Source organism: Myotis nattereri (assembly GCF_964212035.1).
Source record: "Myotis nattereri genome assembly, chromosome: 8".
NCBI lineage: Eukaryota > Metazoa > Chordata > Mammalia > Chiroptera > Vespertilionidae > Myotis > Myotis nattereri.
The window spans coordinates 42,825,738-42,848,753 of NC_138083.1; the positions used below are offsets into that span (position 1 = coordinate 42,825,738).

Genomic DNA, 23,016 nt, shown 5'->3' on the forward strand with positions numbered 1-23,016 from the left:
ACAGTATATTTTAATTTTTTATTCTGTAGCAGTATTTGCCACTTTATAAAATAGTGATTGTAGGAAAAAAATCCTTCCCAATGACTTCGTTTTCTTTAGATTGCTTTTTAATTAAAAAGGGCACAAGGGTCATATTAAAAATTACATGAGAAGAAAAAACATTCTATGTCTTCCTTCCAGGGGTCCCTCCTTGACACCCTCCCTGGCAGGCATTTCTGAGAGTCACTGCCAGGATTCTGGCAGCTTCATTAGGAAGCCAGCTTTCTTTCTGCACTTGCCTTTTTCCTGTTGCCGGAGCACAACGGCCGACCGTGGAGGACCCCTTTCTGTCCCGGTTTGGCCTTTCATTATGGTGCATTTGATTATAGCTCTGTGTCTCACCAAATAGCACGGACAGCAACAGGTGGTCCTCAGGGCATGTTCTGAGCAAGTCCTATGAGAAGGAAACCATTCTCCCTGTTTAGAGTTAGGACTTGTTTTTACCTAGTTTGATTACCTCCTTTGTTAAATAGATTTGGTTCTGAAGGATGGAGACTTGCCTGTTTTCTATAGCATGTGAGAGAATGGTTTGAACTATAGTTGACAGCCCAGCTTCGTCATTAATGTTTTTGTAAATAATTTGTTGAAACAAAGCCATGCCCATTCGTTTACACATCCTTGTCTTCGGCTGCTTTTGAACTACAAGGTGGAGGGAGTAGTTGCAGCAGAGACTTTATGGTCTGCAAAGCTTGAAATATTTACAATCTGGCCCTTTACAGAAAAAAGTCTGCCAACCACTGGACTAAGTTTATTCTCTGTGTTTAAATATTTCCCCAAAACACTCAGTTCTAATTTGTAGGAACTTGGATCATTTAGCATTCAGAAATTATTTTTCTTGGTGCTTTCACACGTGTGTAAGTTGAGTTTCCTATTCTGTGCTCGTCTAAATACCCATTTGTTTATATATTCCTGGATGTCGTGAGACAGGAACTGGAAAAATCTCACTAGTGTCCTAGGTATTAAATTCTCTCAGTAAGAACTTCCACATTAATGTACACAGTATTCCAGACTTCAGGGGAAGGCTACCTGCCTGTGTGCTACCATTTTCTAAGAGAGCATCGGTGGTTTAGGTGAGCAGTTCTGTTTCTTAAGATTTACTATCTGTCACTGTAGGGAATATTTACATAAAGGGAGTGGAAGCTTTCCAGTTTTTAAAAAAAATATTTTTATTGATTTTAGAGAGGAAGAGAGAGATAGAAACATCAATGATGGGTATCATTGATAGGCTGCCTCCTGCACACCTCCTACTGGGGATCGAGCCCACAACCTGGGCATGTGCCCATGGCCAGAATCGAACCTGGAACCCTTGAGTCCACAGGGCAACACTCTTATCCCCTGAGCCAAATGGGCCAGTGCAAGCTTTCTAGTTTTGAGGGCACATATTGACTATTCCCGATCTAACGTAAGAATAGACAAAGAAACTGAAATACGTGTGAAACATTTCTTTTTAAATTTATCCTGGTGAGAGTTTCACGAATTCTCAGAATGAAAATTATACCTTTTGTCTATTGAATAGCTATGCTAATGTTGTTGCCTATTTCTTCAATGAATTTCTTCTTAAAAAATTAACTTTATTGAGTTATAATGTATAGGCACTCAGCTCATTTTTCTCCTGTAGGAAAGCTGAGACAGACTATTGCTTTTTTAACATGTTCATGTTATCAGTCTTTACTTTCTTTCATCTGTCAGGTGCTTGAATATTACAGGAATAATGTGCAATTATGATACTCTTTAGAACAATCCATTCATTCATACTTTGGGAATATTTAACTTTTAACCGTGTTTGTTCTTTTGTATGCACCTTTCTTTTATTCTATAAATATTTATCAATTTGCTGTGGAGTACAAGTAAAATATAAAATACAATTCTTGCCTTGCAAGTGCTTACAAATGGGTAGGAAAAGCATAAACAATTTAAAGACTAACACTAGTAGGAGCTTGGGTGTGGAGCCAGAGTCTCGGAGGCGTCGGAAGGCGTGTGTAATTGAACACTGAGGGAAAGGCGCTTCAGTTCAGATCTCGGCTCGGTTCTTGCAGAGGCCCTGTAAATAGTGAGAAACGGGATGTAGTCAGCCGGGAACGAGGCTGGAGGAGGATAGAGTGAAGTTAAAAATGAAAATTATGTGTGATACGTGGAAAAGAAGAATTGGCTGTAGGCCGAGGGTACTAGGTTGCTGAGATTTGCGCATCCCTGTTTCGTGGGAGGTGGCAGGGTTTAGGACAGCCGTGGGCAAACTACGGCCCGCATAAAACTAAAAAAAAAAAAAAAAAGACCGTACCCTTTTATGTAATGATGTTTACTTTGAATTTATATTAGCTCACACAAACACTCCATCCATGCTTTTGTTCCGGCCCTCCGGTCCAGTTTAAGAACCCATTGTGGCCCTCGAGTCAAAAAGTTTGCCCACCTCTGGTTTAGGAGGTTCAGGGAAGACTTCACTGAAGAGACACTACCCAGAGGTATTGGAGGAGACACAAGGGAATTTGCCCCAGGCACAGAGTGGCAAGAAGAGTGTGGATCTGGTACTAACCATCACGACAGGCTAGGTGACTGCCAGCGGGTAGTTCTGGAGGGCGATGCCCTCCGGAGGGTGTGAAGGGAGGATGGGGTGGTGAGTAGCAAGTCCAAAGGCCCCACTCCCTGAGCTCCCAGAGAACAATGGCTGGGTTTTAGGCAGAGAAAGAACATGTTGTGTTGTGTGTTTCCAATGGTTGGCTGTGGTAATTGTGTGCGATGTGAGCAAGAGAAGGGGAGGATGGTGGCTGGAGAGGTCGGGAAGGAGCTGAGAGGTGAGCTGGCCCGAGGGTGGGAAGGGTCTGAATGAGCCTCCAGGGGAGGGAAGGCTGTCTCGGAAGGGCAGGGGAGGACGGTGTCATTGTCTTGAGATGTGAATTTGAGGGGTTTCAAGTGGAACATGTATGCAGTCCTAGGAGACATAGCCAAAGTGATGGGGTGAGGAGTAGATTGTGGACAGTCTCGAAAGTTAAGAAGTTTGAATTCTGCGTAACACCTGAGGAGATTCGGCACAATGAACATCCACTTGGACATGTGCTGCCCTCTCCCCTAAGGGTGACTGTCCCTCCAGGAGGACAGCCCATGGTCTGTGGGCTCCACTCAGCCCCCTTACGGGCCCCTGGAGGACATGGCAGCCACACTCCTGCCCTCTCTCCTGCATCGTCAGCTCTTCCCTGACATTCTCAAAGTCACAGAGGGCCATGGGACCTCTTGTTGTAACCAAACAAGGTTACCTTCCTAACCCACTTTTCTCTGTGTCCCTTTACCACGACCCCCCCTGAAATCGCTTTCCTGCTGGGACTCCCCAGGTCTTCTCCATTTTATGAATTTCTTATCACTCTGCCAAAATCACTCTTGTTCAGTCCCAGGTGGCTCAGTTGGTTGGAATGTCGTCCCATGCACCAAAAAGGTTGTGGGTTCGATTCCCAGTTGGCACATGAGTAGGTTGCGGGTTTAATCTCCAGTCGGGATGGGTACGGGAGGCAACCAGTTGATGTTTCTCTCACATTGAGGTTTCTCTCTCACATCAATCTCTCTCTGTCTCTCTCCCCTGCTGCCTTCCCCTTTCTCACAATCAATAAATATATCCTCAGGTAAGGATTAAAAACACACACAACAGCCTGCTCTTGTCGGGCTCCCCAGTGACTCCGTGTCACCAAGCCAGGGGTCTTGGCTCTCTCAGCATCGTGTCTGACCTGTCTGAAGCAGTTGTTTTCTTGGCTAGGTTCCCGGACACTTTTCTCTTAGTTCTTATCCTGCTTCATTGACCGCACTTCTCAGTCTTGCTCATCTTTCTAGCCTTATGAATGTTGATGTGTCCATTTACTCTCAGAAAGTTCGCATCCAGGCCCATGATTGTAAAAGCCACCCATCTACTAGTACTCATCTCCTAGTGACTCACATATTTATTTCTCTGGCCTGGACCTCTCCCCCGAGTTCAGACTAGAATTTAACCACCCATTTAGCATCTCTACTTAGAAGATCTCCAGTGGGCCTCTCTCAGACATAACCTTTGATTTCTCTCCTTCCCTAAACCTGCTTCTCCCCTACTATCCTAGTTAGTACCAGGTGCCAGAGAATTTGTAGTGACACTTGACTCCCTCTTTTTTCTCCTTTGTCACCCACATCCAGCCCTTCCACAAATGCTATTAGCTTTGCATTTGCTATAGATATGAAATCCAACCACTTACGCCACCTTTACTTTCCAAGCCCAGCACACGGCACATCTGCCCCACATTGTTGCAGACAGTCTCTGCACTGGGTCTCTGCTCTCACACTTGGCAGCCAGAGTGACCCATTGAAAGTATATTGGTCATAGTATTCTGCTCAACCCTTCAGTGTCCTCCCATCACACCGTGGATGATCCAAAGCCCTCGCCTTGGTTTACAAGGCTGTACAGTCTGCTGTCTGACTTCCTCACCTGCCATTCTCCCCACCGTCACTCCACAGAAAACTGCAGAGAGGATATGATTGGGCAGTTGACTGGAGAAATACAAGTGGCTCAGGGATGTGCAGGCGGATGTCCATGTCACGAGGCATTGAGAGAAAGACAGAGTGTACTGTAATATTGTACCCATTACTTTGGCAAGTCGATGACTGGTGATCTGATGTCGCAGGCGCTTGGTGAACAAGCCCCGACTTAGGTTGGTGGTGTCCTTTTAAGGACAGTTTTGCAAGAAGCTTCAAGGAGTCTTAACATGTTTACAATTTCTAAACTAGAAAGTCTACTTTTAGAAATTTGTACAAAGGAAACAGTTGTTGACTACTAAGGTTTTTATTTGTAATTACTGGAAAGCTGAAACAACTTAAATCATTAATAGAAAACATCTAAGTTATGACTCATTTGTACAAGAGAGTACTATGCATGCATTGAGAAGAACGTAGAAACATCCAAATGTGTAGCTGTGTGTTTTACAAGTGAAAAGAATCAGGATACAAATCAGTATGTATAATATAGACTCATTGTAAATACACATAAATATGTTCAGAAAAGAAGTAAGTGGGGAGGATCTATAGCTAGAAATTGACTTCAGTTAGTGAGATTAGAAGCAATCTTTACTCTTATTTTGCAATAAGCATTGTTATTTATAATTGGAAGAGATAAGAGAAAGGAAACAGGCTGCATTGTCTAGATCAGGGGTAGGCAAACTTTTTGACTCGAGGGCCACAATGGGTTCTTAAACTGGACCGGAGGGCCGGAACAAAAGCATGGATGGAGTGTTTGTGTGAACTAATATAAATTCAAAGTAAACATCATTACATAAAAGGGTACGGTCTTTTTTTTCAATAGTTTTATTCATTTCAAATGGGCCGGATTCGGCCCGCGGGCTGTAGTTTGCCCACGGCTGGTCTAGATGCACCATTTTTTCTTCACTTGGAAAACGGAGGCTGCCTGGCAGGAATTCTTTCAATTTCCTGGTCCCTTCCTCACCTGCCCACCGCTGACCATAACAAGCATTGCACCTGTCTGTGGATAGCGACTTATCTCCGGCCACAGGAAGTTTGGTTCTTCCTTCTGTCTGGATTCCTCCCCGCTCATTGACTCATCTTTTACCTTTGTCCTCTATATCTTCAGTATTTGAACATGCTCATGGCTCACCCATTTTCCAAAATCTAAGCAGTGCTTACTTGCTCTGTATCCAGCACTTTATCCTAAATTTGTTACTCTGTGATTACTTTGTAGAATCTGCTCATAGTATTCCAGTAGATAATTCTGTGGTCAGTTATTCTTTTCTGTATTCAATTCATTCACATAAGTATTTTCTGTGTGCTGAAGGCCAGGGATGCAGAGATGATGGCTCACAGCTTCTGTTTTCTTTTCTTTTTTTTTTTTTTTAATATATTTTATTGATTTTTTACAGAGAGGAAGGGAGAGGGATAGAGAGTTAGAAACATCGATGAGAGAGAAATATCGATCAGCCGCCTCCTGCACACTCCCCACTGGGGATGTGCCTGCAACCAAGGTACATGCCCTTGACCAGAATTGAACCTAGGACCCTTGAGTCCGCAGGCCGACGCTCTATCCACTGAGCCAAACCGGCCAGGGCCACAGCTTCTGTTTTCAATGAAATTACAGGGCATTGAAATTCACCCTGATATAAAAATACCGCCCCTCCCCCCCCCCCCAAACTTGTAAAGTTTAAGGTTTTTCTTTGGAGGAAGAGCTATAATAGTAGGTGTTTCATCTGTTAATTGATTTTTTTTAACCTTAGTACTATTAGTCATTAGAGAAATACACATTAAAAGCACAGTGAAATACTATTGACCACCCTCTACGATGGCTACAAGAAAATAAATGGCAGCACCAACTGTTGGAAAGGTTGCGGAGCAGTTGGCATCCTTATCCATTGCTGGTGGAAAGGCAAAGCACAGCCAATCTGGAAACAGTGTGAGAGTTCCTTATTTAATTTACCACATGACTCAGTAATCCCATTCCTCAGTGTCTACCCAAGAGAAATAAAATCATGAGTTCACACCAGAACCTGTACATGGCAGTGGTTTCAATTCATAATTTCCCCAAATTGGAAACAGCCTCGACGTCCTTCCCCTCGTAATGGGTAAACCAATTGGAGAGTGTCCATATGATGGAGGACTGCTCCACAGTGAGAAGAAGCGGGCAGCCGACACACTCAGCAGCGTGGATGAATTACAGATGTATTGTGCCCAGGGGAGGAGCCAGACTCAAAAACCTACCTGCTGTGCTGTATGGTTCCACTTGAAAGGAAAAGCAAACATGTAGAATAGAAACAGATCAGTAGTTACCAAGAACTGGGTGTAAGAAGAGGGGTTGACTATAAAAGGGCATGTGGGGATTTGGGGGTGATGGAATTATATATCTTGATAGTGGCAGCAGTTACTCAAGTGTATCCATTTATCAAACCTCCTAGAACTCTACATTAAAAAGAGTGTATTTTACATTTTGTGGATTATACTGCAGCAAACCTAACTTAACATTATTTTTGAGGCAACCAAATTTTTTTGATATGTGCCATATTCACGTGTTTTATAAATCCAAACAATATGAAGGAAGGAATAGAGTGAAAAGCCTCATCCCTACCCTTGCTAGCTAAAATCACCAGGTTTCTCATGCATCTTGAAGGTTCTCTATATGTAAGTATCATCTTATATGCATACTAGAGGCCCGGTGCATGGTCCCTTGGCCTGGCCTGCATCCTCTCTCAATCCAGGACCCCTTGGGAGATGTCGGACTGCCAGTTTCGGCCTGATCCCCTTAGGCCAGGCCGAGGGACCCCACCGGTGCACGAATCCATGCACCAGGCCTCTAGTATGCCCATAAGATCTTTGGTTAATCTCTTTCTGCCCTCCTCCCACCGCCCTTCCCTCTGAGATTCATCAGTTTGTTCCATGTTTCCATGCCTGTGCGTTGAGTGTCTGCCCCCTGGTGGTCAGTGTGCGTCATAGCTACCGGTGAAAGGGTCAGGCAGTCAGTTAGGCTTTTATATATATACTAGAGGCCCGATGCACGAAATTCGTGCAAGAGTAATAAGCCTTCTTTCTCCCGGCTGCTGGCACTGGCTTCCCCCTGGCACCTGGGTCCCAGGCTTCCCTCTGGCTGCCGGCAGGCACCAGGGACTCGGGCTTCATCTGGAAGAACGTCTGGAAAGACGTCCGGTCTAATTAGCATATTACACTTTTATTATTATAGATAGATGTTCTCATTTGTACAATTTCTAACAGAACACAGCTTGTGAACATAAATTTCCAGTCTTTTCTCAATATGATATATGTTACAGTTCTTTTCATACCATTGCATTTAGATCTTCCATTCTTTTCTGTCACCACATGGCACAAATGTTGTTGTGTCAGGGTATAGACTATATTTGACCAAGTCTCCTTTGATGGACCCAAATTTGTTCTCCTTTGTACACAGTGCTGCAGGGAATAACTGTGCATATGTAGGCAGTGCTATTATAACTCTTGCACTGGAAACACAAATCTGTTCCAACGCAATTGATACATCAGGGGACAGTTGTAGCATAACCTCAAGTCTGAGTTTGCTCATACGTGACTTCATCCCTGAGAAACACTAGGTGAGTATGGAAAACTGGATTGGAGTTGTGTAGGAATAAGCAAACACACCCCACCTCAGGCTTCCCCTGCGACCCCATCTCCCTGTGTTGAGTCACACTGGTCCACACCTGGTGTTACAACTTCCCTCCGACCCTCCGATTTCAGATAACCCTTCTTCCACCACTTCACAAAACTCAAAAGCCACAGCCCTGGGACCCCACTTCCACAAGCAAACTGCAAGCCTTTTACAAGGTAAAGTGTCGTTTTGATGTTGCAGTATCTTATATTTCTCAATCATTTGACATGTATAAAACCATGCTACTGTTTTATTAATATGCCACTGACTGATTTTTTGAGTATTATGCCCTAGCTTAATTTTGGCTGGAAGCCCTGTAGTTTTTAATGACTGATGTTGCATAGTGCAGTGGTTTATAATGTGTTATATGTACATTGCCGCATTATAGCAGAACTGATTGTACCGTGTGTGGGTCTATCAGCAGAATAGATTTCCAGGTGGGTGGGAGGGCCCAGTTAGGAGTTATATTCTGAGGGATTGCTGCTATGATACATTTAAATTATGTAGTTGATTTTTCCTTTTTCATAGAAGAGGGTAGAGCTGACGAGTGTCAGCATGGTTTGGGAATAATTGTTCCTCATAATCTTAAATTTGTGGGTGTTTCTGGATGCACGAGGGTCAGTAAGGAGGCTTTTTGCATGTTGGGGCAAGGCAGAGCCTCAGGAGGCAGCAATCTCAGGAAGAGGGGAAGAGGATGGCTAGCCAATTGCATTTGTGAAGGTGGGACTTTTCTCCCCTAACTTCTTGCACACAGAGAGGCCTTCAAGCCAAGAGACAAGGAGGGACTAGTTCTCAGCCCGGAGAATGAATGACTGTGACAGAGCCAAAGGCAACCCTAGACACTTCCACCAAGTGCCATAGAAAACAGTGGGTTTCTGGGCCTTTTAAATCCTGGAGTTCAGACTGTGAGGCCCAGGCCAGAGCATTCAGAGCAAAGGAATTTGCTAAGAGGGACAAATGCTCTCTTTCCCAAAATGTGACGATAAGAGTCAACAACTGGAAAACAGGGAGGAAGTGGACCCAAGTGTTTCATATCTTACTATAAGGTTTTACAAGAATGTTCAGTCCCTGCCGGCTTATTATATTTGTTCAATATTTCTTCAGAGAGTTCCAAGTAAAAACAAAACAATCATTGAATGGGAAAACATGACTATTTTCTGATTTTAGTTAACTATAAAAAGGCCATGGTTCCCTTAATATCAGCTTACCCTACATTGGAGCCAGAAGGAAGTAAATGACCTTAAAAGTTTTGAAAATAGAACCATGATAAACTTTACACTTTCTTAATACTGTTTTTCCCCCCATTTTTGTTTGATTGATAAAAATTGCTTTCTGTGTATAAAGTAACAATGTGAACTGTTATAATATTGAAGATGTCGTTATGAAAATAAGTTAGGTTAAAGCACCTTTAAATAAATTAGCATTTAAAATTTAGCAAAGAAGAAAGTCATTTGTTTAGTTAGGTACTGTGAACACGGCAGATTTGATTTGGAAACTGGCATTTAAACTTGTAATTTTCTTGTCACCAGTGATTTTGAAACCTTGCTCCATTGTTTTGGGGCTGGCACAGTTCATTTCTGCATTTTTTAAATAAAGATGATGAAAAAGAACAATATCTCACATTTTGTCATCTCTTTGAAAATAGTAATTACCGATTCAGCTAAACTGCTCTTCATATAATTTATTACCTACTGAGAATTTCTTTATTGAAATTTCCCTATTAAAATTTTGGTTTGCTATTAATGTAACTACACCAAAATGAAAAGTGGAATCTTAGCTCTTCATCTAAAAAGAAAATGCAATGTTCGTCCCTCTGAGGCCTCTTGCCCCTTGTATGGTTAGAAACATACATTTCAGTGCCTTCATCCTTTAGGCTTCTTTGCTTTTAGAAATATGTCTTGTGTTGGATTCTTCCAGGTAATCGTGATATTGCCCATCTTATGTACAAAGTGCAAAGGGAATTAGATGTATTAGTAGATATTTAAAACTATTGAAGCACAGTTCATGACTGACGGTTCTCCCCTTACGGCTGTATTCTAAATGCAACGTCGTGTTCGTTCTCAGCCCACCTAAATCTCAGAGACCAGGGTTTTGGGATGGCTTGCTTTGTGTGACCAGTGTTTTATGCAGGAACACCTTTGGGAGAAGGGACAGCGTGCCTCAGAGGCACCAGCTGCTATTGGCTTTGTCCTCCTTTTCCCAGAGATTACACGCTTAGGAAAACAAGAAAGGCAGTGGGCCGGCTTTCAGCTGCAGCAGGAGAAGCGTCCTCCTTTGCCTTTGTCTGGGTCAGGACCCTTTTGAACACCTGCCAGGCTGACTTGCTTTATTTAAAGACAATATTTTCCACTCCTTTAAGATGAAATGTGGATGTGTAACTTTACTTTTATTAATAAGAGAGAATTTGTTGAGGATTTCTGTGTCCCAAGCTCTGTGTTAACCTGTACTTTACCTCCGCTTCCCCACCCCCTCAGCGGTGTGACCACTGGTGTGACCGCTACTTCCAGGGGGAGTAGATGCTGAAAATTCTCAGCCACTTAGCTTTGTTTATGGTTTCACTGGGACAGGTTTGTCAGGGGATGTAAAAGCACTATGAAAGATATATTTATCATTTATCAGCTGCTTGCTTGCTTATCTCTTTTTATTGCCCAAAATAGTAATGTTATTTGAGAGAACATACTCCCATGAGAGGTTTAGGAATAACTTCAGCCTTATTTTTAATGAGGATTGAGCCAAATTTTGTTCCATTTCCTAGGCTGGCAGTTCTTTCTTGATCTGATTGACTCGTGATACCTGGTGTCATTGCAGACTGCAATGCTTATCACACCCAAAGAATTTGTTGTAAAGTTAAGCCACTAATTTTACTTAATATGCTTCATGTGGGAATATGTCGAGGTAACATAATTATGTGTTAGCCGAAGTGGGAAACTTTTAACTTTGAAATTTTTATATGACTCTTGATAGTTTTCTCTTGTGCTGTCCAGTTTTCCCCCCAATTCTCACCCCCTCTCTCTCCACCTCTCTCTCTCTCCATATACCAACAGGCAAATCTCCATAAAGTGGTTTCGAACATTTGTGTTCTTGATAGAACCAAATGGTGTTATTTAAAACAAAAGGCCTCCTGGAAAACTCTTTCCTTATAGTATAAGGGATGATTCCTTAATCATGAAGTGGGAGAAAGTTAAGAGGTTTAACATTAGCCAAAAATTTAATTTAAAATGACACATTGGATAAGGTGACATATTCTCTCTGGAGATAATGAATTACATAATGACTTGATTTGGCATTTACTGGAGAATTAAGTTGCTTTAAAAAATAACATTTATTATATCTCTTTTGCAAATAACATTTATGTAATGTTTTCTCTTAAATAAGTGAGAGTGCTCAATCAAAAACAAGTGTTTTGGGGAAATACATTTGTAATTTTTTACTCTCGTGATAAAGATTGCTTCATTCTGTAGAAGTTAGCCTCTTCATGGCTACCCCAGCCCATGTTGCTAACAGGTATGAGCATGTAAGTTACACTCCCAGGAAGGAGCTGTTCCTAATGTTAAAGTGTTTTCTGTTTCCGTCCTCTGAGTGGCTGTCTCTCTCTTGTCCCTAACACAGCAAATGAAGAAGCACCCGTGCCGCCAGTGTGACAAGTCCTTCAGCTCCTCACACAGCCTGTGCCGGCACAACCGCATCAAGCACAAAGGCATCAGGAAAGTTTACACCTGCTCGTAAGTTCTGGGTTCTCATGTGGGATCACAGGCGGGCTGAGCGGATCTCACCGAGGTTTTTCATATGTTACCATTCGTTTTCCATTCCCATCCTCTCTGTTCCATAGTTTATAGATTTCATTTCTTAATTGTATTCTGTTGTTTTGACATGCAGTTTCTTCTTCTTTTTTAATCCTCACCCCAGGTTATTTTTCCAGTGATTTTTTTTTTTTTTTAGGGAGAGTGGAAAAGAGAGGGAAAGACAGAGAGAAACATCGATGTGAGAGAAGCACATCGCTTGGTTGCCTCCTGCACGGCCCTGGTTGCCGGGCCAGGGAGGAGCCTGCAACCAAGGTGCGGGCCCTTGACTAGAATCAAACCCAGGACCCTTTGGTCCACAGGCAAACGCTCTATCCACGGAGCCAAACAGGCTAGGGCAGTGATGGCGAACCTATGACACGCGTGTCAGAGGTGACACACGAACTCATTTTTTTGGATGATTTTTCTTTGTTAAATGGCATTTAAATATATAAAATAAATATCAAAAATATAAGTCTTTGTCTTACTATGGTTGCAAATATCAAAAAATGTCTATATGTGACATGGCACCAGAGTTAAGTTAGGGTTTTCAAAATGCTGACACACCGAGCTCAAAAGGTTCGCCATCACTGGGCTAGGGCGACATGCAGTTTCTTGATTGGACTGTAGCAGTTAAAATGTTAAACTAGAAAGGAGCCTGTGTGGGTTCCTGTGTTCTTGGCTGTTAACCCACAGGTGTCTGTTTTATCAGTGAGGATTTTGGACAAGTGATTGAGTCGCAGTTGTACGGTGGAGTCAGTTTGATCCACTCAGTGGTTCAGAGAGGCCCTGATGGGCTGGGTCTGGTCCTGGAGTCAGTTCCGCTTGCCCGTGCAGGGCAGCTCTGTCTCGGTACGCTGTTGGCCGAGACACCAAAACCATGGGACTGAGTGGCCAACACACTGGATAATCACACCACTCAAGATGGTCATGAGCTACTTAGTATGTGCTGATCTGAACTGGTTATTAGTGAAAAAGTTTTATCCCACACTCAAACAGAGCATGCCTAAAGCGAGTTGCTATGAAAGGTTACTTTAAGGCACTTTTCATAAAAGAGAGAGAGAACTGAACCACATAGAAGCTGTACAGCCCGTCTGTAGCTCGTGTGCACCATGTGGCTCTGGGCACCGTGAAGGGTGGCTGAGGGGCCAGTGGGCTTGGCTATTAGGGAACGTTTCTTGGGTAGGAAAACGGGGACGTAGACGCTCCTTCAGTGACATTAAAGCTGGGAGTGATTTTGGAGAGATGAGAACCTCTGTAAAAAGAAGCTGTTGAGATTGTATTGAAAGAATCAGGATTTAGAAGGAAGGCCTGGACTGGGAAGAAGATGAAAAGGAAGTCTGGTAGGGCATAATCCAAATCTAGAAAAGACATACTCCATCTGAACCAAATCACACTGATCCTATATGGACACAAAAATGGTCAGAAAACTTTTTACAAAAGCTGCCAAATTTTTTTTTTGCACAAATTGGAAACTACGATTTATACCAAAGTTGCTACTTTACTTTGGAGCATTGTGGTGTTCACACAGATCACCTTGACCCCTGTGTGTACTGTTGGTGGTGAAGGTCTTTCGGCCGCGACGGCAACCCTCACCGTGAGTTCCCTTTCAGCAAGCAGGTCACCCCCTTGTCTTCGGCTCCACAGGCACTGCCCAGACTCCAGGCGGACCTTCACCAAGCGGCTGATGCTGGAGAAGCACATCCAGCTCATGCATGGGATTAAGGATCCTGACTTGAAAGAAATGACAGAAGCCACCAACGAGGAGGAAATAGAAATAAAAGAAGATACCAAGGTCAGACATGGCAGATGTTCTCTTTACGGCAGAATTGTGTTGACTTGCTTTTTTCATTCATTCTTTTCATTTAAAACTTTCTAAAGTTACACAATTTAAAAAGTTCTCACTATGCATGAAAGTATGAAATACTAGGCAGTCTTCCTCTGTACCCACACTGACCTTTCCTCTTGCTCCTAAAAGGTAATTTTTGTTAAGTTTTGTCTGTGTCCTTCCAGAAATAGCTTTAGGGATCTACTTACATAAATAAATTTTAAAATTTGATGTTGACTCAGAAATTGCCTCTTAGCCAGAAGGGAGGTATAAAGCTGGAAACATAATGGTTGTGATAGGGTCCTAATAAAAGTTATGGATGGTTCCTTTTCTCTTCTCTTTGTAATGAAAGAAGACAGAATGGTGACTTCGTGCCTTATTCTTACATCAGTGGCTAGTGAACTTGGATTAGACAGCACTGTCTATAATAACCTGTGTACATGGCATGTGGGTGCCAAGAGCTCTTAGGGTAACCAAGAGTTCAGCTGGTGGTTAAGGGGTCCTGCTGTCTCTGGCACGGTGCCGTGTCTGGAACGTACCTGGGTAAAGCCTGTGTGTGTTTTCAAGGAGTTAATCACTGGGTCGAGGCCAGACAAATGTCGCATTAGATTGTCCAGAGGGGAGAGGGAAGGGGAATTTAAGAGTGTTTCCCTTCAGAGTATAAATCTTTTGCCTTTTTAAAGAATGGAGGTCGAGTGGCAGGTCAAGGTGTATCAGAGATGAACAAGGCAGAAAAGTCGGGCCATGCAGCTGGGAGGAGGGAGAGTCCCTTTGGTTTGGATTTTTGGAGATCGCAAAATGAGGGATTTGATGTGGGTCAGATCTAGAAAGCTGGAAAGGGAGGAGAAAGGTATGACCTATTGGGGAAGGGGCAGGAAAGAGCAGATACTAGACCACTGGGGCTTCCAGTGACTCTCCATCTCGGTCACAGAAAAGGCAAGATACCTGCCTTTTCTCTGCCACAAGGGTTCTTCCGTCCCCCAGCCCCTGCGCCTCCCTGGCCTCATCTCTGCTCTCACCCGGTCACCCTGCTCCAGCCCCACGAGCCTTCCTGCTGCCACCCAGGCACAGGCCCTGCCTCTGGCCTTTGCTTTGCACAGCCCCCGTGTCTGACCCTTTACCCCACGTGGCCCATGGCTCACGTCCTCCTGCAGCAGGCCTCTGTCCAGATGTCACTGTCACACCATGTGTAACCTCACCCCCCTCTCTCCCCAACCCTCCACACTCTGCTTGGTTTTCCTGGGTGTGACACTGTAGGTGGACTCCTTGGTTGCTGCTTGTCACGCTCCTTTGGAGCCCACCTTCCATGAAGGCGGGGACTGGTTTGTCCCCTGCTGGGCCCTGGGCTGGAGCGCTGCCTGGCAACACGGGAACTCAGATTTGTGAAACGGGTGGGAAGGCCCGAGCCTCGAGTGGGGTGGCAGACACGGCCGTGACAAAACCCCGATCCTGGAACTCACAGTTCACGTTTCCCGGCAGCTCGGAGCCCAAGGGAGCTGGGCCTTTGTCACCCACCCAGCAGAACGGCTTTCAGTTGTGTCTTTTTTTCCCAAAGGTTCCCAGCCCCAAGCGGAAGTTGGAAGAACCAGTTTTAGAATTCAGGCCTCCCAGGGGAGCGATTACTCAACCACTGAAAAAGCTCAAGATAAATGTGTTTAAGGTTCACAAGTGTGCTGTGTGCGGCTTCACCACCGAAAACCTGCTCCAGTTCCACGAACACATCCCGCAGCACAAGTCCGACGGCTCCTCCTACCAGTGCCGGGAGTGCGGCCTCTGCTACACATCGCATGTGTCCCTGTCCAGGCACCTGTTCATTGTGCACAAGCTGAAGGAGCCGCAGCCCGTGTCCCAGCAGAACGGGGCCGGGGAGGAGAACCAGCAGAGCCAGCCCAGCCCCGAGCATGAGGCAGCCGACGGCGCCGTGTCTGACAGGAAGTGCAAAGTGTGTGCAAAAACATTTGAAACGGAAGCTGCCTTAAACGCTCACATGCGGACACACGGCATGGCCTTCATTAAATCCAAAAGAGTGAATTCGGCTGAGAAATAGCCCCAGACCTTCCAGAAGGGGGATCCCTGTCCACATTGGAATACAAAAGACATTTTTGTTACAAAAAGTTTGCAGTATAATAGTTAACAGTACTGTCTAGGCCGTTGCAATATATTCTCTTTCAACATCCCCTCTTCACCTCGTCATGTATATCCTCGATAAGTATTAAAGCAGTATTTGAGTTTAAAAGAGTTTGTATATATTTAAATGGAAAACTTTTTATACTCTTTGTTACATGTTTGTATCAGTATTTAGTAGAAAATGTTTTGAGTTTGGGTTTTTTTGGGGGGCGGTTAGCATTTTTCTTTTTGTATTGTTCCTTTAAAACAGAGTTCTTAGTAACAGGGGCAGTTCCTGAATTCAAATAAACCATTTTGTATGTTATGGATTTAAAAGGGTTAACTAATTACAGGCTAAGATAAGGCCTTTTTTAGTGTTTTTAATTTTTAGAATTCACTACATACATTGTAGGTGATTGTTGGTCTCCAAACACCTAGGGACTTTTAAGTGTCTTAGCACCATCCTCAACGTGCCTGCTCTAGTCTGTGAGCTCACACTGCAGACGCGAGCGCACTCCGGCGGCGCGTGGCATCTTCTGGGCCATGCCAACCTGTTCAAAGCAGCAGCCTTGCAGGTGAATAAAAACTTAGGCCAGAAACCCAAACGAAGGAGGATTTCCTTAATTCCATCTTACGGGGAAAAGGTATCTATCCTCAAGGTCAGAGTGGGGGCTGGTGATTTTCGGGTCAGATTCGCAAGGCTGGCTTCAAGAGCACAAGGAGATAAAGTTACGAAAGGGCTGGACTACTGTAAAAGTTACAAATACGTCGTTAGACCAATAGATTTCTATAGTCAAGTTTTTGTCATGTAATTTATTAACTATTATAAAGACACAACTAAAGATATCAAGTATTTCTCTGGCTCTTGACAGGAAGACAAAATTCCTAGTTGATTAACCCTTGGCTGTCTAAAGAGTTGGCGTTTTTGTTCTGGGTGCTACTGCCAAACATTCTGGTACTTAGAGTTGGGATGCACAACTCCAACCACCGACTTTCCAGTGCAGCAGCCTGCGCGTGGCCATGGCCACGTGAGATCAGCGCTGAGCCCCGGGTTTAGTCCCTCATTTCAATAAGTACACTTACTGGGGGCTCTGCTCACTGGGAGCGCAGTAGAGTCCTCTTCTGTCCCTTCCATTCACAGTTCTCTGGGAGAGTTCTATTTTGTTGTTTGTTTGTTTATGTTTTCTTTGGCATTTTATATCTTGTATTTATCCCTAAACATGTTTTGTACTTTTTTTTTTTTTTTAAGAAAAGGAATTCTTTTGTGTACATATAGATACTTGCATGATATATTGTAGTCAATGTTTGGTTCCTCAAAAAGGTCTTGCTGCTGTCCAGTGTTATGCACTACATCCATCAGAACTGTATTCAACACATTTCATCTGTAAATAAACGTGGGACATTTGGCCCTTGTGCTTCTGTGAGAGAGTTATTGATGGTGGGACTGTGACATCTTCCTGAAGCTTAGGAAGTGATTAATTTCAGGGACAGGCTACAGGATATTGCAGAAGAATGGCATATTCATTCTCATTAGCAATCATCTGTTTGTCACTTCTTGTTGATGCCATCAGGTCATCGATGTAACCCAAGGGCATGATTAAGTATTCCTCAACTTGACATTCAATTGCTGTTGTTATATTTATACTTGTATTGCTCTGAGTTGTATTCATAGCACTTTCATATGTTTCTGCATTGGAACTTTGCAATAAACCTGTGTGGTGGGCTGCACAGGTCTGACTAGCCTAATTTCACAGTTGAGGAAGCTGAGCTCCGATTAAATTCTTTGCCTAAGCCCTCATAGCTGGTAAGTGGCTTTGCGTATTAGAACCCATATTCTTGCTCTAAATCTAGTCTCGCTCTGTGTTTATGTACATATTGGCAAATATTCATTTATTCAACAAATAAAAAGTATGTGCAAAACATGCTACTAGAATTTTTGTTTGTGGCACTATGACTTTTATAAGATAACCTGGAAGTTGATCTACTCTTAAATACCTAAGAATGCCTGGTAATATGAAATTAGCATCTACTAAATGCCTAGTTAACCCTCCAAGAAAGTTTTAAAAAAATGTGCTGAGGTCCAAAATGAAGATATGAAACCCAGAGTAGAAAAAGAACACAGGATGCTGTCTCCCTAGGAGATTTGGATGGTTCAGCTGAAGAGAGAACTGGTGAACTGGAAGATAGGTCATGAAGACATTACCAAGAATACAGCACAGAGATGAGATGAAATATATGAAAAAGATTAGAAGTCAAGAATGACCTAAGGAGAAGATCTAACAAATTTAATAAGTGTTCCAGAGTGGGGAAACAGAATTGGGAAGGGACATTGTGGAAAATTCTTGGCTCCAACGAAAGACATGAATTCTTCATTTAAGGTGGTGAACACTGAGCAGTGAGCCACATTGGAACTTGTGAATTCTACCTGTTCTTCACTAATTGTAGATGCTGGGAGTGGTTGTAGGTGTGGGCATTAGAGAAACAGGATATAGTCGGACCAAAGGCAGAAACCTGGGCTTGTTCCATGAATCCTTAAGAAGCCCATTTCCTCTGGTGGGGCTGTGGTTGCTGAGGCTGACAGAGCTCAGGTCAGGTTGCAAAAAGCCTTCAACAATGGACGAAGGCGTTTACTCCAATACAGATGAGTTCTTTGGACAGGAGAGCAACATAACCAGATTAACCAGAAACGGTGTTTAGGAAGGGTGGTGGGAGAGAGTGTATCAGGATAAGTTAGGTTATGCTACGGTTGCAACCTTAAATTTTTTTTGTTAAACTTCACTTGAGGATATTTTTCCATTGATTTCTAGAGTTGAAGGGAGGGGGAGAGAGAGAGAGAAAGAGAGAAACATTGATGTGAGAGAGACACACTGATTGGTTGCCTCCCGCACTGGGCATTGACCCGCAACCAAGGTACATGCCCTTGACCAGAATCGAACCGAGGACCCTTCAGTCCTTGGACTGACGCTCTATCCACTGAGAAAAACTGGCCAGGGCACAACCCTAAATCTTAAAAAGATGTATTTCTTGCTCACATTCCATGTCCATTGTGGACTTATTGGAAACAGTGTTTCAAATCTGCTTTTCCCCTTATCTCACTGTCACAGAGGGAAAGGACAGCTAAATCTTTGACCCCAAAGTGGCACATGTCACTTTTCACAACTCATTGGCCCAAACCAATCATAGGTCCCACAAAATCACAAGGAAAACAGGAAGTGCAATCCTACCAGATGCCCAAAAGACAGAAAGCTGGAAATATTTGGACAGCATCAATGACCACGACAGGAATAAAGTTGAAATCAATGTAGCAGTGATGCTAACACACGTGGCATAAAGGCTTAACCTAGGGGTGGGAGTAGCCTTGGGAAGAGGCTGCCGTTGTAGGTAGCATTTCAGAAGTAGCATCAAGAGAGTTTCATGCCGTGGGAGACAGAAACAAAGAGGATAAGCCTGGAAGTCCAAACCTAGCTATTTTTTTAAAATCCTCAGTCAAGTACATGCTTAAAAGAAGGAGGGAGAGAGAGGAACATCTATCCGTTGTCTTCAGTACATGCCTTACCTAGGGATTGAGCCAGCAGCCCCAGATATGTGCCTTGACCAGGAAATCAAACTGGCAACCTTTCTGTGCATAAGAGGATGCTCCACCAATTGAGCCACTCTGGCCAGGGCCCAAAAGACTTACATTATTACTTAGATATGTGAAAGTCAAAGTTAGAGCTTGCACTTTAGATATACATACAAGACATGTTTTTTGTTTGAATGTGTGGTTGTATGATTCTATCAATCATTAAGTAATGGTGCTGCAGTAAAGAAGGCCAGCAAAGTGATAAAGACTTCTGATGAGAAACAGGAAACTGGCATGGACCACTTCCTCCCAGAAACGTGTTCTGCAAATTCCTCACTCCTACTCCAGTCTAAAGAGTCAGTCCCACCCGAAGCTCTGACCAGCGCTTCTCTCCGGGTCAGTGGGCTAGTGAGTTGCAGCCCAAGATCATTGACCAACAGAGAAATTTCTTGTTGAAAACTTCGGCCAAGACTAAGATATTATTATTCCCATTAATATATTCATCATGCTGTGATCTCTTTTTAAAAGGGGAGAAGAGGGAAAGGTGTGTGAAAATAAAGTATGACTTAAAAGAACCATTCATCTAGCGCCCCAAATGGTTTGAGAATAGAGGGTTGCATCAAATGTGGAATGCTATCTGCGCCTCTTATTTACACCCCCCCCCCCCCATCAGATGCTGTCAGTGTACGGGATTGTAGCTCCTAATTGTAAGCCTACACCTTAGAATTAGATTTAGTGACTTTAAGAACTGGGCTCCTGCTCGTGCATGATTCATTCTTTGCTTAAATGGACACTTGCACCTTCTTGTTTACTTCAGGTTTCTTTTTGAAATTATAAATCTCACACCCAACAGAGGTCATCATAAACCTTTGAGATATGACAATGCAAACTCATGTTTCTGCAAAGAGCCTCTCTTCCAGCTACCACAGCTCTGCACTAGCCACATGTTACTCTAGTCTCCATTACCCCAAACTTATTCTGAAGAGCCCAGCCTCAGTCCACATGGTTGGGGTGTGAGGCTGAATTGGAGTCAACATTCCCTTTGCACATCCACTTCCCCTCTCTACTGTCCCAATAGATTTTGGTGAACATCTTAGTAAAGGCTCAGTTGATTGGGTGATGGAGCTTTCATCATCTTAGCCTGTGTTTTTCTGGGAGTTTGCTCACTCACTGCCCTTGTTGGTAAGGTAGATCTGGGGGTGCCCCCTGTTAGATCCTGTATGAATTAGGGTCTTAGCAAGACACAACACCATAGCAAAGGTTTAATTTTAAAGAAGTTCAGGAGGGGACCAAAAGATGCTGAGACCCCCGGGGACTAGCCATGGTGGACTAGCCATGGTGGGAGCCATTGCTACCCTCAAGGTCAGAGTTGGTGTCATGGACCCAGGCCTCTTCATAAGTCAGAGCCCCAGTGAAGCAGGGAGGGTGTGTGAGGGAAATCACAGGGTAGCTGTCCCATCACACGCAAAGATTTCCTGCCTGCACCTCCCACTGGCTAGTCTGCAATGTCAGCAAGCAGGACACAGTGGGATGCATGATGGACCTGGGTACCAGTGGGAGCCATCGCAGTGACCGTAGAGGCCTAGCACATGCTTTCAGAAGTGTCTGCGCTAGGCCTGTCTTCTTACCAACATGCATTTTACCCGCTATAGGCAGGCTGTGGGCTGGAACAAGGACTGTCCGTTCCATTTTTATCTTTTCTTTCTAGTAACCCCAGCAGGTTTACCCTGGAATTATACCCTTTCCCTAGTGGCTATTTTATGTAAGGAAACAGAAGAGCACATTCTTTGCCAGTTTCTAAATTCAATCTGTGAGGTTAGTTCTGACTCCAAGCAGCACTGTTTACAGTGTTTCGTAGCATTAAAGGAACTGATTATTTGATTTGCTGGGCTGTTTTATTGCATGCTGCTGTCCTGGAGCTTTCCTGCTAGTGACAGTGGTGAGTTTCGCCACCGTGGCAAGTCTGCTCCAAGCACGGTACTTTGCGGGACTGTATTTTTATCGAGGGGAGCTCCAGGATCAGAATCCACTGTGTCACACCTCCAGCTCGGCTCCAGAAGGGGTGAGTTTAGCCCACGGGTAATTTTCTGACCTTCAGGTCCAGTCAAGTTTAATTGGACTGGTTATTTCTGGAGAATACACGTCATTTGTTTGATGAAAAAGAACTAGGAAGGCATAGGTCAGCCGATTGGAGGGGACGGTGTGATGTTGACAAGAGTAAGGAGAAGCAGAGCTGTGTGTGTCAAAGGGAGCCGCCCTCTCTTGGGAAGCGCAGATGTCTCTAAGTAGCAGGGGTAATGGACCTTTTCTTGATTTTGTCAGTTCAGTATCTGATCCCCTTCCAGTGTTGGAGATGCTGCCATTGTATGACTCTCGGCAAGAAATGGGCCTTACTCTGGCCGGGTGGCTCAGTCAGTTGGAGGATTGTCCTGGACACTGAAAGGTTGTGGGTTCGACACCCAGTCAGGGCATGTACCAAGCTTGTGAGTCCATTCTCAGTCGGGGAGCATATGGGAGGCGACCCATCGATGTTTCTCTCTCACACTGATGTTTTTCTTTTTCTCTTCTTTCCATCTCTCTCAAAAAAATAAATACGAAACATATCCTTGAGTGAGGCTTAAACTAAAGAAATGGACCTTGTCTTCTGCTCTGGAAGCCAGAGGTCACTCTCCCTGACCCCTGGCAGCCTAACCGCAGACCTGGGGTGGCCAAGACATGGCCAAAACGATGCTCCTGCTTGCACTCTCCAGCAGGCGATGCAAAGAGGCAGGCAGTTCCAATGCGTTCATTCTGGTGGCAGGTGGCAATGGGCATAGTGGTTACAGAGAGTTACCTTGTGAAGCGTACTTGCTGGTAAGGAAAAGGACAGGACCAAGATGTGGGAGGAAGGAATGTGGGCCTCCCTCAGCCTCTCTGCCCACTGCCTGCTTTCAAGGAACCGCTGAACCTTCTTGGACCCAGGACTGCAGCCTCATGGTGGGACAGCCAGAGCTGAGATGCCTCCTTCCCTCTGAGACTCTGTCCCAGCAGCGTGGCAATGCCAGTTCCTGTAGGGGAGACTTCCCAGGAGAGCAGAAGTGTGTGCTAGCAATAACCACGAGACGCCAGCAACTTCCATCCCCCACATCCTGTCACCTCGCCAACCTCACCTTCTCCCACTTCTTCCTGATTGTTCCTTTCATTCACTCTGCACATTCCCTTCCCAGAACCTGGACCTGGCTGTTCCCTCTGCCTGGAACGCTCTTCCCTACATTGTTATTCTCACATGGATGTTTTTCACTAATTTCCGGTGGGCTCAGAAGTCACCTGCTTAGAGACAGCCTTTGTGGTCGCCTTGCTGGACTGTGCCTGCCCCACCAATAGCACACACCCAGCTCACCACCCTCCATCTCCTTACGCCACATGATTTTCCTGCCTGGCACTTCTCACTCCTGACATATGCTCATCTGTGAATGGTCTGCCGTCCTCTGGATAAAGATCCTGAGCCTGTCCACGGACTCCACCTGCTTTCTAATCTGCGGTCGCCCTTTCCTCTCATCGCAAGAGGCGTTTTTCATTCTGCAGCCATGAGCTGCCATTT

General features: G+C 44.3%; 1 protein-coding gene across 1 annotated transcript in view; it reads left to right on the forward strand.

Annotated features, from left to right (window-relative positions):
• Positions 1–17,280, forward strand: part of ZNF532 (zinc finger protein 532) — a 93,717-nt gene extending 76,437 nt beyond the window's left edge. The window contains exons 8-11 of the mRNA XM_081097115.1: positions 8,251–8,337; positions 11,771–11,883; positions 13,588–13,735; positions 15,324–17,280. Coding sequence (XP_080953241.1) covers positions 8,251–8,337; positions 11,771–11,883; positions 13,588–13,735; positions 15,324–15,815 — 840 coding nt within the window. The 3' untranslated portion in view covers positions 15,816–17,280. The remainder of the gene's footprint in view (positions 1–8,250; positions 8,338–11,770; positions 11,884–13,587; positions 13,736–15,323) is intronic.
• The last annotated feature ends 5,736 nt before the right edge of the window (positions 17,281–23,016 follow it).